Raw genomic sequence first — 14931 nt, forward strand, 5'->3', positions numbered from 1 at the left:
GGAAAATGTTGAAGTGGCCGTTTCTTTGCAATTAATTCTAGCATAGATCTCGCTTTTTGGATGACTGATCATACCCACCTGCAGAAACATGAAGCTAAGTCTCAGCTGGTATTATTTTCTCTGTCTAAATACATCTGCAAGTCATGATTTTAAAAATAATTTCTGGAAGCGAAAAACGAAAACAAAAAAATTCCTAGCGGAACGAAGCTTTGTCTTCAGTCTCGTCAGGCGTAGTTAATTTTTACAATAAAAATTGCATTTTAAAAATTTCACGAATCATTTCAAGCACAATTATTTGTGTTTTTTGGTCCTGTCTTTCTCGCTGCGTTCTCTAAAAAAATTTGGTGATCTTCGCACAAAGATAGATGATGGATGTATACAAACTCTCTGATGCTGCAGCAACACACGCTGATGCTGCAGCAACACACGCTGATGCTGCAGCAACACACGCTGATGCTGCAGCAACACACGCTGATGCTGCAGCAACACACGCAGATGCTGCAGCAACACACGCTGATGCTGCAGCAACACGCTGCGAAGCGTCTAATTGCAGTGGTTGCAACAAAACCTCTACGGTTGCAAAATTTGTTAAATTACCTCTAAATTAATTTCGTTTCTTCTTGAAAGCTCTGAAGAATTATCATCATGTCCATGTTGTTGTGAACGCACAAATCAGACGAACGAGAACTAAAAAAATGTATAAACGATAGACATATTCATGAATTATTCAAATTCGTAGTCAAGCTCTGTAGTCAATATGAACTTCAAATTCGTAGTCAAGCTCTGTAGTCAATATGAACTTCAAATTCGTAGTCAAGCTATTCTAGAGGGAAGTAAACGACTTGAATTCAACATGCTAGGGATATTTTTATGTAAAGTCCATGCAGCCCTGCAAAGTTTTATTAACGTAAACACAAACGAATAATACAAAGTGTGAATAACTGTTCCACATCCCTGAGGCTGTTTGTGTTAAAAGCAAGACCTGGGTCATCGTCTTGCCTTATGATTTATTATCGTACGCAAAAATAAGAGCTGAGGCCACACTTAACCTGATAAAAAAATTAACGCAGGCACTATTTTCCTACGCAGACTTGGGTGCTGAGAGGACATTTCCACAGCAAAAATGAGAGATGAGTGCATATTTTCCAAGGCAACTGCAAAACACGCTGATTGCGTAATTTCATGCGCAAAAACGAAAGCTACGTGCATATTTTTCAAGAAAAACGTTTGCTGGAAGCTTATTTTTCTGATCAAAATGCGGAAACCAAATGAATAATTTCATAAGAAACAAAAGAAACTGGATACATATTTTGCGTATATATTTTCACTCGCAAAACGAGTGCTGGAAGTCTATTTTTCTTATAAGCAGGTAAGAACTGAATGCATTCAAAACGAGTTCTGATATCGTATTTTTCTGATAAACAAGTAAGAACTGAATGCATTCAAAACGAGTACTGATATCGCATTTTTCTTATGAAAAAGTGAGAACTGAATGCACAATATCCCTTGCAAAAATAAGAGCTGAGGCAGTAGTTGTGACAGTCATGATGGCAGCGGCCGACGAACTCTAGCGAGCCTGCGTCATCGCCGCGCTTAGCAGACGCGCTGGCCACATAACGTTCCGAAAACAGGGGAAACTTTTTTTCTTCTGGTAAAATTGTAGATCTCTGGAAGGAAATTATCATGAAACCTCGTTTTAATTGGAATGAAGTAAGCAAAAAATTTTGATTTTATCTTGAGTGAAGTTGGGAAGAAAACTTAGATTTTCCTGATTTAAATTAGTAAAGAAAGTGAGTCTATCTTTATAGTGAAATTAGCAAACAATCAAATGCATGTAGAAACCAAAGATTTTGAGACGGCGAACAAGAAATGACAAAGAAGGCTGAGGATTAAATGTGCGTGATTAAAATTTTATGAAGATGATTCAGTTTTGGTTCCAAAATGAACTATTTACTATATTGAAACAAAAGAGGAAGACTAAGAGGGACATTGGATAAGGATTTTATTTTTTTATTCTATTGAAGCTTATTAAGTTAAAAAGTATCTCATAACTTGCTAACAGTAGTTATACATAAGAATAAAGTAACGGAATAGCCTAGGCATTATAGGTTATACACGACACAATATTCGAGGATGCGTGTACATTGTAAAATTTCAACATCTATAGAAGTGAAGACTCTTCTTATCATTTTCCAGTGCAGAAGTGAAAACAAAGAAGTAAATGAACAAATACTACCATTGAACTGATATAAAACTGATATTTAAACTGATATTTAAACCCCTGATAGAACCGCTACTCTACTGCCTGCTCGCTATAACTATTAGAAAACACCACGTAAGATCACCAACACATAAGGACATCATTTTATCGTCCTCCTGTTAACTGTGATGTCTTTATTATAGCATCGTGGCTGTTAAGTACTGTTATTATGAGCCCGTCAATAAGTTTATTATAAGCTGATCTATAAGTTGCCAGGGTAGTTCACGTTAGCTGTCAACACAGGCTACTCCCTCAGCCTATACTCAGCCTAGGCCGACGTAGCTTCTGCCATATCAAGCGCCTTGATATTTAAAATAAATAATTAACAGCTTTTCATTAAGTGAACGCCTGCTCCATGCTAATTTTTGACGCCCGAATGAATAATATGTGGTGCAAATAAATTCAATATTATATGTTAATACACGTAGTGATGTTAAAGTTCCTCAGCATTAAATATTATTTGAGAAAAGAGCGGACAAAAAGGGTTAAAATTAATTTTATTTGGTGAAAAAAAATTCATACGTGACACGATGTCACAACATGCAAAGCTCTACATTACAAAATAGATAAAATGATACAAAATCGATGCAATTTTATGCACATTTACTAGTAGGTTCTCCAGTAGGACTTCAAATTATAAATCTTGCTGCGATTCTCGATAGCCTACAAATGTTACAACATTAATGAATGTTATTAATGTTTACCAACATTTAATTACGTTTGTAGGTACGTAAACTAAGGCCAAAAGTTACGTTCTTATCTTATAATACTTATATGGTAATGAATTAAATATTTATAAACCCCCATCTTGATAAAATACTACATTGCTTCAGCTATTCCCACAGCCCAGAACATGGCAGCCATATAAGGTGAAGTTCGTCTCCTAACCCGGCTCGGAAATGTCACATTTGGCCCGGCATCCGCAGCGGGCAACCTCGGAAAGGCTGAGCACGTCTTTTTTATTCCATACGCAGTCATGGGGCAGACGCTCAGCACCATGCTCAGCACGACCAGTCAGTCGCCCGGCAGCCTTGTTAGCGTGCGGGTGTGCACGGCTCTGATCCACGCCTTCACGCCCTGATCAAGATTCAGGTATTTCAACTTCCGATTTTTTTTCCAGATGGGACTAGTTTGGCATTTTCTTCTGGTCACTATAGAGTATACATTAAAATTAAATTTTCAGTGACATTTGCATCCGAAAGATTTTTTAATAAGTTTATGAAATATTATCTATCTTGCTTAAAAATTGCCGAGTTCAGGGCGAATTTCCATGTGAGCCTCATTTGGCTGAGTTTGCATAGAAAATTTCTCATTTAAAATCCAAAGTTTGAAATATTTTTATTTATTATCCGTAAATAACGTCTTCAAATCTAAAAAAAAGTACTAAATCAGCGTCTTCAGCACTAAATCAGTAAATTAATTAGCGAATTCGGGGATTCCGTTTATTTTGCACGGACAGTTTAGGTTGAGATTTGTTTACTAAACGAGTGAAAATAAAATAATATTCAAGCTTAAAAAACCCTGGGCATTTTAGTTGGTTTACAATGAATCATAAGTTTTTATAATGGCAAGAGCCTGCGAGTCCACTTCTTTATGCATTTTTGATGACCATTTAAAAATCTTGGAAGCAAAATTTTAAATAATTTTGAATTTTTTTACCGTTTGATGGTCCAACATACGGTATATATTTCAAAAAAGCTAGGAACAATGTCATTTTTTTAACTTGTCTCCCGGTGTTTCTTAAATCCAAAATTGTAAGTAAAATAATAAAATTGATAATAATTAGGATAATTCAATGATAGGTCATAGTTTATCAGCAAAATGCAGAGGCCAATTATAGCCGATTGCAGACCAGACCACTTCTAGCTCGTTCTCACGTTAGGTGCCGTCGTATTTTGCAATGCGCCTTTTACCTGTTCAATATAACATTCAGAATAACATTACCAGCAGAACTTTAACAAAGCTGTAAAAGCTAAACGTTGAGCTCCTAAGTTATGTGATTTATATACCAGCGATTTATGTACCGGTGACCTAATACCGGCGATTTATATACCATTTAAACCGGTGATTTATATACCGGTGACCTAATACCGGCATTTCCTTCTACGTACGTCAGGTGCCGAAGAAGCTCTGCTCCGCCTAGCGTCTGTCAACATGACCGCGGTGAGTCATACGTGTAAAGGTTATGCTCCTTCATAACATGCAGCTGCAATATTGCTTTTTGTAGGACATATTCCCGACATATTCTGATTAACGTGTGGGGGCAATGGTACGCAATATAACATCACATATTAAGTTTGTGTCGGGAGCATAGCAGCGCGACAGCTTGCAAGATTATTACTCAAAATTGACCATTAACTTCAAATTTGGGAGTAACTGCCATGCCTATGTCTCTAAAAATGTGTTTACATTTTCCCGGAAGGGGAGAAGCTTCCCGCTATGTGCTAATTCATCATACGAAGGCCAATTTACCCCAAGAGAGTAGTTTATCTCAAGGAGGTAGTTTACCCTCAGAGAGTAGTTTACCCCAGAGGTTAGTTTACCCTCCAGGAGGTAGCTTACCCCCAGAGGGTAGTTTACTCCAAGAGGTTAGCTTACCCTCCAGAGGGTAGTTTACCCCATAGGTTGATTTACCCCAGAGGTTGGTTTACTCAAGTTGTACCACCACAGGTTTTTAGAATTCTGGGTGTTTTTACCTAGTATAATTCGAGGCTTTCTTTATAAAAGGGGAATTAAAGGACACCAGTTTGACATCACTACTTGCACCGCGTTGAGGTTTCCGGCACATCGTCTCTTGGTTGTAATTCCCATCTGTTTTTAAACTGTAATAAGTCATTTTCACTACATATTCAATACATTTCCAGCCAATAAACGCCAAGTATGTGGTTAAAAAAGTGTTTTAGATGGTGTGCTTGATTATTTACTGACATTGTTTATTATTTAATTTATTTGAAAGAATTGATCAAAAACTGGCTTAGTATGAAATAGGTGTTGGTGATGCAACTGATAAGCACCAACGGGTTTTCATGATAGTAATTAAGATTTTAGGCATATTCAATATTGTAAATATTCAATTCAATATTGTAAATATTTTAAATTCTTTTCAATAATTCGAAAAATCCATGTCTTCATGCCCCAATCCAAGTCAACTTGAGCATCAAATCGAGTATAGATTTGAAAGCAACTAAAAATTAAAACAGAATGCAATAAAAAGTTGTTTATTTGCCCCTAATTTTTACCAAATGAACATGGATACACTTTAATATCATTTAAATTTAATTACAGGAAGCAAATTTTCTCATCTTCGTCCTTCTGGCGACGTGCTGCAACGGCGGTCACTCGTCAGCGCTGCCCCTAAGCCTTCGTCGCGACTCAGCCCAAGATTCAACAGCGCAAAATTCAACACCGCAAGATTCGACAGCGCCGTCCGTTCTCGACGAAGTTCAACAAACTATAGCCATCTCATCATCATCAGACGCAGATCCTCTGATCTCGTCTGCTAGTGCAACCCCAGGAATATTTGCCCAAAACAACTTTTTAGATTACAATAAAAAGAGTGATAGCAACGTAGAGCTACCGGAAAATCTATCTCTAATTTCAACAACACAATCAAGGATAACAAATGGTGGATCAAATTCATCAACGCATCATGATTCAGCCGAAGAGAATAATTCTGAACGTGAAAATATATATCCTGTTAACGAAGATTTGCTACATCTTGACAAAGGCGCTGCTGTTATCGCCAATCCACCTGTTCTTGTCAACGAGGAAAAGATAACCGAAAGAGAGGAATTCTCAGAGAAACCAAAATTGGCTGGCAATTTTACCGTAAACCAGATTTCCACCAGTAGCCGTATTGCGCCAGATGAACAGATTTCGTTTCTAGGAGGATTTTTCTCCCCGGAAAATGAGACCACGACGGAAGGAGGCAAAGCAATAAATTCGAAAATATATTCAAACATAGACAATTACGAATCAAGGCGGGCGCTGAGGCCTCTGGCTAGAAGAAGAGGAAATGCAAGAACTGTGGCGACCTCGAAGTCTTCCATGAATAAATCCATGATGGTGGTAAGAAGAATATGAAGGATTGAAGTTGGAATTTTAGTATACATGATCTTTATAACGTCATATTAAAATCTTGGTGATAAGAAGATTATTGAGGAAAAATTTCTTCCTAACTTTACTTCACGAAGGGAATAAATTTTCAAATCATTAACAGTTTTTATTTTAATAAAGTTCTTAATTTTAACACTTTTTCATCTCCAAAAACAGTTTTTATTTTCAAATCTTTTACTTCTCAAATTTACATATAAGTTAACTAGGAATTTCCTCTCGTTCAAATCCAAACAAAAAACAACTGACCTGCTTATTTAAAGTTAAGCTCCATATACATCCATTCATTCACTCACACATACATAATTTATTGCGTGCCAGATGCCCTATCAGTTCGGGTTCAGCGTAGAGGACCCCAGCGAAGGAGTGTACCACCACAGGACGGAGGAACAGCCTAACTCAGGTCCTCTAGTAGGATCCTACTCCTACCTACGCTCCGACGGCGTCTACATGACAGTCAGGTGAGTATCTATTTTATTTTTTATTTCTATTGTATTTTTAGCGCATTTTCTCATTTATGGAAAAAATGCACTATTGTGCTCGCCATGTCCGTCCGTCCGTCCGTCTGTCCGTCAGTGACTTCACGTTTTCGTCGACGAGAAAATGTGCTCTCAGTCACTCACTGCAGTGAGTACTGAGTTATATTTTTTTATTGTTTTTTTTTATCTATCGGCTGTCATACCTATTATTTTTTCTGTTTACAATTTTCAATATATAAAGCTGATGATACTAACAAGTACATTAATGGAGAAAAGTTTAAAAAATGTGGATTGACTTCTGTTGCAACTTGAAGACAATTTGACGACATTTCCGGTTCCTTATCGATATTTTAATTCATTTGTAAACTAATCACTCATTGCGACGGGTGCGGACTAATTAACGTGTTTTTAAAATTGGATTTGTCTTCTCTAACATCTGTTGTGGTGGTCTTCATTTCCTAACTATTATATAGAAATTAATTTCGTATAACTTATATATAACTCTATAGAGTCTAGATTATTATTTAAATTCCGAGTTTTTCTCTTCTTAAAGCCTGTTCGCGCAGAATAGCTCAGGTTACATTTAAATTTCATTGTAGTTAAATAAGATTTTTCTAATTTAGTTCAATTTTGCAACAGATACACAGCAGGAAAAGACGGCTACAGAGCGCGGGTATACGAGACAACTCCCCCCGACAGCACTCGACTGAAGGAGACCTCGCTCACGAAGGCTGGCAACCGCAAGCAACCAACACTTGCTCGACCTGCCGATCCCGATGTCATCAGGCAGGAGGCCTCCAATAACTACTTCGTTCAACAAAACATTAGGGATTCAAACTCCCCAGCAAGTCTTGCTAATAAGGACACCCCAATCGTAGGCAAGACCTCCATTGTTCCTGGCGTTACTTACTCAGATAAGACAAAAGCTGTGGGGGTAGTTGGAACGTCTGTATTTGGTGGACCAGCCGTAGGCCAAAATTTTGAAGCCATTCCCTACCAAATCAAGACTCAGCGTCCTCAAGCCATTCTCGGTGCTCCTGCATCGCATTTAGTAAGTGCTATTCATGATATATAAAAAGTTTTGTCTCATAATTATAATCACCTTTTTGAGACAGGAATTAGATTCGACTTATTTTCTGTGTTGATACCTTCGTTAAATTTCAGCGCCATAAAATACAAACCGATTATATTCAGCTATTAATTATAATTAAAGTATATCTGCCATCTTAGTTGGGACTATAAATACAAATATAAATTTTTACAGGGTTTTGTTCGAACGCCTTCACAAATTCTAAGAGAGAAATTCCGTGAGACGTACCAGGCTCAGCAAAACTACCAAAGACAGCAGCTTGAGGAGCTTCTCAGACTCCAGCAAATCAATCAACAGAATCAAATACGCGATCAACAAACTCGACACGAGCAGCAACTTCTGAATTTCCCGAGCCTCATTCAACCACAACCAGTAGATTCTGGGCAATTTGTGGTCAATCCATCAGTTAGTGATGCAGTTCCACTAGGTAATGTACCTGTCGAATATGAGCCCCCTATGCGAAATTTAGGAACCGATGCTACAGATTATTTACCTGACAGCGAAATTCCTATTAATGTTCAGTTGACGCCTGCACCTGTGAGCATCCCTACTGACGATGAAGGAGCGAGCGTTGTATTTAATGAGGATCGAATTCAAGTTCAGGATTTAGAGGCAGGCGAATTAACAACCGACGATCTCGTTGAAGAAGATTTTCTTGTGGGGGCCGAAAATGCGAAAAGCAAAGTCGCTGATTTGGAACAAGAAAACGGAGTGTTGAAAGAAAACTTTGAAAAGAAAGAAAACGATGTTATCATAGAAAACGTAACAGCGGAAGCACATTTATTGCCGGATCCTGCAGGGCCTCTAGAGTACTTCTTTCCTACGACAAACACTGGGAAAGAAGAAGTCACTTACCCTGAGAATTATCAGCCTGCTTCGTTTGCACCGAATTATCCCTTACCGCAAAAACTCTACCCTGTAGTGGAGGCTGAAGGCACTCGCCAAAATCAACACAATAATCATTATCAGGCGCCATACCATTATCAAGAACCACTCCTGCCTCACACACAATTACAGCCTCAAGGACAGTTACCTCTTCATCTACCATTCCAGCCTCAGGAGCAATTGCCGCTTTTCCAGATTCAACCACAGTTACAAAATCAACAACCATTCAACACATTCAATTATCAAGAAAAATATCAGCCTCAGCAACCAGTCCAGCATCAGCAACCAGTCCAGCCTCAGCAACCAGTCCAGCCTCAGCTACCAGTCCAGTCTCAGCAACCAGTCCAGCCTCAGCAACCATTCCAGCCTCAGCAACCAGTCCAGCCTCAGCAACCAGTCCAACCTCAGCAACCAGTCCAGTCAGTTTCAGCAACCAGTCCAGCCTCAGCAACCAGTCCAGCCTCAGCAAACAGTTCAGTCTCAGCAACCAGCACAGTTTCAGCAACCAGTCCCGCCTCAGCAACCAGTCCAGCCTCAGCAACCAGTCCCGCCTCAGCAACCAGTCCAGCCTCAGCTACCAGTCCAGCCTCATCAACCAGTCCAGCCTCAGCAACCAGTCCAGCATCAGCAACCAGTCCAGCCTCAGCAACCATTCCAGCCTCAGCAACCAGTCCAGCCTCAGCAACCAGTCCAACCTCAGCAACCAGTCCAGCCTCAGCAACCATTCCAGCCTCAGCATCCAGTCCAGCCTCAGCAACCAGTCCAGCCTCAGCAACCAGTCCAGCCTCAGCAACCAGTCCAGCCTCAGCAACCATTCCAGCCTCAGCAACCAGTCCAGCCTCAGCAACCAGTCCAGCCTCAGCTACCAGTCCAGCCTCAGCAACCAGTCCAGCCTCAGCAACCAGTCCAGCCTCAGCAACCAGTCCAGCATCAGCAACCAGTCCAGCCTCAGCAACCAGTCCAGCCTCAGCAACCATTCCAGCCTCAGCATCCAGTCCAGCCTCAGCAACCAGTCCAGTCTCAGCAACCAGTCCAGCCAAAGCAACCAGTCCTTCCTCAGCAACCAGTCCAGCCTCAGCAACCAGTTCATCATCAGCAACCAGTTCAGCCTCAGCAGCCCATCCAGCCTCAGCAACCAGTCAAGCCTCAGCAACCAGTACAGCCTCAGCAGGAATCTGTTCAGCCTGAGCATTCAAAATTGTCTTCAGAAGAGCACGCTCAACCTCCCCCTCAACCATGGAGCTTCCACCACGACCAGTCCCATGCCCAGGTTCACCAGCCTCATGATGCCCAGACGCCAATTCGATACCCTGTATTCCCCCAGTCTCCTCAATTAACTCCAGAGACTTGGAGTCTTCCACCAAAATGGCATCCTCAGCTTCAAATACCCTCTGCCTTCTTCAATGAGCTGAGACCTTATAGCGAAGATCATCTCTTGCAACAAAACAGCAAATCTGACGGCGATAATAACAGAGGAAGCTCGAGTGTTGGAGCCAGCCAGTTCCCTGTCTATCCAGAAACTGATTATGCTGTGCTTCAGTCCTCAGAAAAGACACAACAAGCAAGTCACATATCCGGGATACCAGGTCCACTTGCATACCCTGCCGCTTTTGGGAGAGGAAGTGCTCCAGTTGAAAGACCATCAATGGTTGAAAGACCTTCGCGTTTCAAAGTGCAAAGTAATTACGATACTTCTGTCTATGAACCTTCGACTGTGTTTTATGAACCCAGTATTCAAAACCTAGGGCTTTTGGATTCAACCGATGACGGCCATCTTCTTCGTGAAGATCATATTAGCGGTGATGGACGACAGCCCGAAACTCCAAACGCACTTTCCCCTTCTGTTCAGCCTTTGAAGTGCACACATGTCCAATATGAAGAAGATGTGGCAAATAATCCCGTGAAATATCAAACTTTAGACAAAAAGGATCAGGATGTGAATGTTCTATCCATCAAGCATTCGGTTACCGAGTCTAAGCCGTTGCTTGGTGGCTCATTTGGACAATCTACCACTGAAATTTCTTCAGATTCGAATCCAACGCTCAATTCAAAAATCAATTTGCAAACAAATTTAATATCAGAAGTTGTTCTTGAGCCATATATTTTAAAATTTCCGTACAGATTTGTCCAGCCTGCGGATCGACACAACAGCCTGGCGGCATTTCCATTCGTCTTGGGAGTTCAGCCGGCATATCCACAGATGACCGTCCCTATGTGGTATGTTGTTGATCGAGAACACGTGCCCAGCATTTACCCTACGCTTCCTTTTACATCAAATACTTCGACGCAATCAACCACGTTATCATGGCCGAATTGGATGCCCGGAGCTTTTCCAACTTCAGGTGTTACAAACTTCCAAAGCATACAACACGCAGTGACAAGTCATACTCAGAACACCCAGCAAGTGAAATTTTTCCCCTATCCTCATATAGTAAATTCCGTCGTCCCTCCATTAACTGTAGTAGAATCCAAACCGGAGGAAGATTTTCAGCACGAAGCTGATTGTTCATGTGTCCGGCATCAAGTTCGGAAAACTGGCGCGTTCAAGACAAATCCTTTAGAGACATTCAGTGATAAATATGACCATCTTGTTAAAATGACCTCTAAGCTACCCGTTGCCGATCAAATATACTTCAATACTATTTTACAACACATTAATGAATATGGAGACCTAACTGACAAACTGGAAGGTAAATCCATTCCTGATGATCAACCAGTAGCGAACAAAGTCGAAGAGTATCCTCTGGAACCGTTTAAGAATTTAGAACAGAGCGAACCTGCAACAGGACCTCAGACGGCCATCTACGCCCTGCCAGAGAACGAAGCTGAACTGACAACTTTTACGTCGACAGAAGATTCATCCGAACATATTGGTGTCCAGGCAACAACTGAAGTACCTGCATCGAACATTGACCAAGCCATAGATTATTATATTGGAGAAAACAATGAGGAAAATTCAGTTTTGAGCACATCAAATGATAAGCTTCATTCGCCACTGACGTTTGACGACGAAATTCGTTCACATCAATCGCTTGCCGATTCCCAAGATTTTGAAAATGAGGTGAAATACGTCACCACTGAGCCAGCACCTGCAGAGAGCGACATTGCTGGTGTCGAAACCTCGTTCGTCGATGGAACTTCGGTCAAATCCAAATCTGAAACAGAGCCTGTGCAACACTTTGTTCCATATGCTGCAGACTTCAGACAGGATATTTCAAGTGACGCATTCCAAGGTGAACGAAACCCATTTTTAGTACAGTCAATTATTGGAGACGTACAGCAAGACCATGACGTCAATACCAGTTTGGTTTCCGAGAACCATGATCCAGGATTCGCAGTTGTTGACGAGGTGGCGCGGCCTTCGCAAGACGTTCCTCGCAAGGTTTCGATCTCAGGACCACTTAACCCGGCAGCTGCAAAATTCGGAGCGTTACTTCACTAACTAACAGGATCTCTTTCTTCGATTATTTAGATGACGTTTACCAGGTTACATTTTAAGGGTAAATCCTAATGATTCCATTCAATACATCTAATTCATCTGATATTATTATGAATTACATAATTCATCTCTTTGCTCTTATCCTCATTTGATATTCAGTCCAAATGCAACAAAAAGTCCTTAAGTAACATCGATCAGTTGCTGCTGCGCTCGCCATGGAGTCGAGTTTATATTTTAGGTGATCGCTGAATTAGTTTAATGTTCGCTAAGCTATAAATTTTGGGCAATTTTGATGTCTGAATTTACAACGTTTTTAGCTGAAAAATGATCATTATCATGTATAATGTTAATAATGAAAATTTTAAAGTAAGCATGAAAAGAAGGGCATTCGATATCTTCAGTCTCTTGAAGTTAACTCAGAATAATTATTATGTTTAGATATTATTAAAAGTTTCCTAAAGTAGTGAAAGATTCATTTAAAACTCCAGATTGATTATTTTTCACTCAATTCTGGATAGTTGGTCTTATTTTATGGACGGAGTGAGTAATTTCTAAAATATAAGAGTTTATTCTAAAACATGTTTCATACCCTTAACAGGTTATAATGCGATGGAATGTCATGTAATTCACAGTTTTTCTATGAACTTTCAACCGCTTTACTTAAAGAGATAAATTAATAACCCTTGCCTGAAGTGAACTTTCAAGTCAGTCTTTAATTGCCAGCCACTCAAGTGTGAATAATGACATCAGCAGGCATTCAATTTATAATCTCAATACAAATGTGTTCGATCAGGGGATAAAAATTTAGGAATTATGAACATTGAATGTATAGAACAGTCATAAATTCTACATGCTTACAAAATTTTAGAATGAACAAAAGGAAATATCAATACCGAGCGGCAATCGATTCCCGGACGTATACCGTTCAGGAAATATAAAATAAAAGTCAATCCAGGACATAAGGATATAGTAATTTACAAATTTTATGAATTAATTCTCAATTTGTGTGTGAATTTTCGTGAATTTGCGATGATAAATATTACAACGAATCGACTTAAGCTATTCGAAATTACCGGTCGTATCACCTATAAAATTCTACCCTCAACCATAAAATTCTACCTCAAGATCGTCTACCCTCAACGCCTATACCAATGAGCAGAGGTTATTTGAAACACGCTTAATATTTCCTATCGGCTTGACAAGCAAGGTTTACTCTGGACGGTATTTGAAACGCAAATGACAAAGCAAAGTTAATATATTTGAAGGCAAACGGCACAATGAATATGGTAACGCATCAAACGCACGAGGAGACCAACTAATGACAAATCTGATCAGACTAATCGCGAATCGCATTAACAAGAAAAGTAATACTAATAACTTGGATACGAAAAGAGAGCTTGAACTTTATGAGATCAAGTTCCGTGATCCTAAGAAACCATGGAATAAATACCTAATCATTACAAACTAATTATCTGTTCATTGTTTCACTGTATTTAAAAAATTTATACGAATTACATAACCATTATACGCAACAACTTTTCATAGCGTTGGAGTTGGAATCCTATAGAAGAGCCGGTATACGCCGGTCGGAATTAGCAGCTCAGAGAGTATTAGAAATTAGCCTACAGAGAGTAGGAAATTTGTAACCTATTATGTTAGAAATATACATAATTAAATATCATCCGTGAATGATCTGAGTAATGCACAATATAGGGAATAAAATATTTTTTCCAAGATAGAGTAACTCAGAACTTCTAATTAAATCTCAATATACAGTACATGATATACATATATTTAAATACAGAATAATTAATGAATGTAAATGTAAAATACAGAATAATTAATACATTCAGAGCAAGTCACACTCTATACAGAATTAATTCATTCAGGATCAAGTAATTCACAATTTTCAGTGATAATTCGGCAGCGGATGCGGCGGAGTTGGGACTGCGCCCATAATGTCGACCCTGAAGTGCACCGCACAGTTGCGTGCTTAACTTTAACTTTGGTGTGCTTAACCCTCTACCGCCGTATGTCACTCTCCGGGAACATAACTTTAACTTGAATTATACGTGAACTATTGAGTGTAGCAACCTGAGGACGTTTGTACGCAACAGAAAACATTTTAAAGTTGTCGTACGTGGCGGCAACCATCAGTGCAAGTCATTTTGCGCTCACTATATATAGAACGTATCCTTTTTGGGAAGTAGGCGCGTGACAATATTGCTCTGGTTACTCGTATCAGGCGGTAGAGGGTTGACCGTCCGGTCAGCCGGGCCACCTCGACGATTTTGACAAGAAATGTCTCTGGATGCCGAGATAGAACCCGTAACGCATTGCTCTAGTCATGGTACTCTGAACAGTAACCATTTGGCCCCATTGCGCAGTGGTCCAGAAGGCCACCCTCAACCTTTTGTTCATATGTTTTTTACTGAATTGAAGTATTTTTTTTAATTGCTTAATTTAAGATCGCATATACTTGTATGATTCAAAGTCGTTCAAAATTTACGTGAATTTCTTTGATTGGATTACATGAAATACCATTATTTCAGCCCCATTGCTGTCATCGGCTAGATGGTGTCTCTCAATAATGGCCAGTGTCTGAATTAATTGGTTAAAATAGCTGATATTATCATCTAAAGTCTGCTCACGACCTCTGTTTGCG

General features: G+C 39.7%; 2 protein-coding genes across 2 annotated transcripts; both read left to right on the plus strand.

Annotated features, from left to right (window-relative positions):
- Positions 1 to 3290: 3290 nt before the first annotated feature.
- LOC108677743 lies at positions 3291 to 9247 on the plus strand (the record flags this gene model as incomplete). Its single annotated transcript, XM_018166013.2, has 6 exons — positions 3291 to 3352; positions 4377 to 4423; positions 5546 to 6328; positions 6695 to 6834; positions 7492 to 7903; positions 8117 to 9247. Coding segments are annotated over exons 2-6 (2475 nt in total), but the record flags the coding sequence as incomplete, so codon positions are not given.
- Positions 9248 to 9255: 8 nt separating this feature from the next.
- Positions 9256 to 10238, plus strand: LOC125179268 (uncharacterized protein YMR317W-like; the record flags this gene model as incomplete). The annotated part of the gene is made up of 1 exon (XM_047884821.1): positions 9256 to 10238. A coding segment is annotated over one exon (909 nt), but the record flags the coding sequence as incomplete, so codon positions are not given.
- Positions 10239 to 14931: the final 4693 nt, after the last annotated feature.

Source organism: Hyalella azteca, unplaced genomic scaffold (genome assembly GCF_000764305.2).
Source record: "Hyalella azteca isolate HAZT.00-mixed unplaced genomic scaffold, Hazt_2.0.2 contig16248, whole genome shotgun sequence".
Lineage (NCBI taxonomy): Eukaryota > Metazoa > Arthropoda > Malacostraca > Amphipoda > Hyalellidae > Hyalella > Hyalella azteca.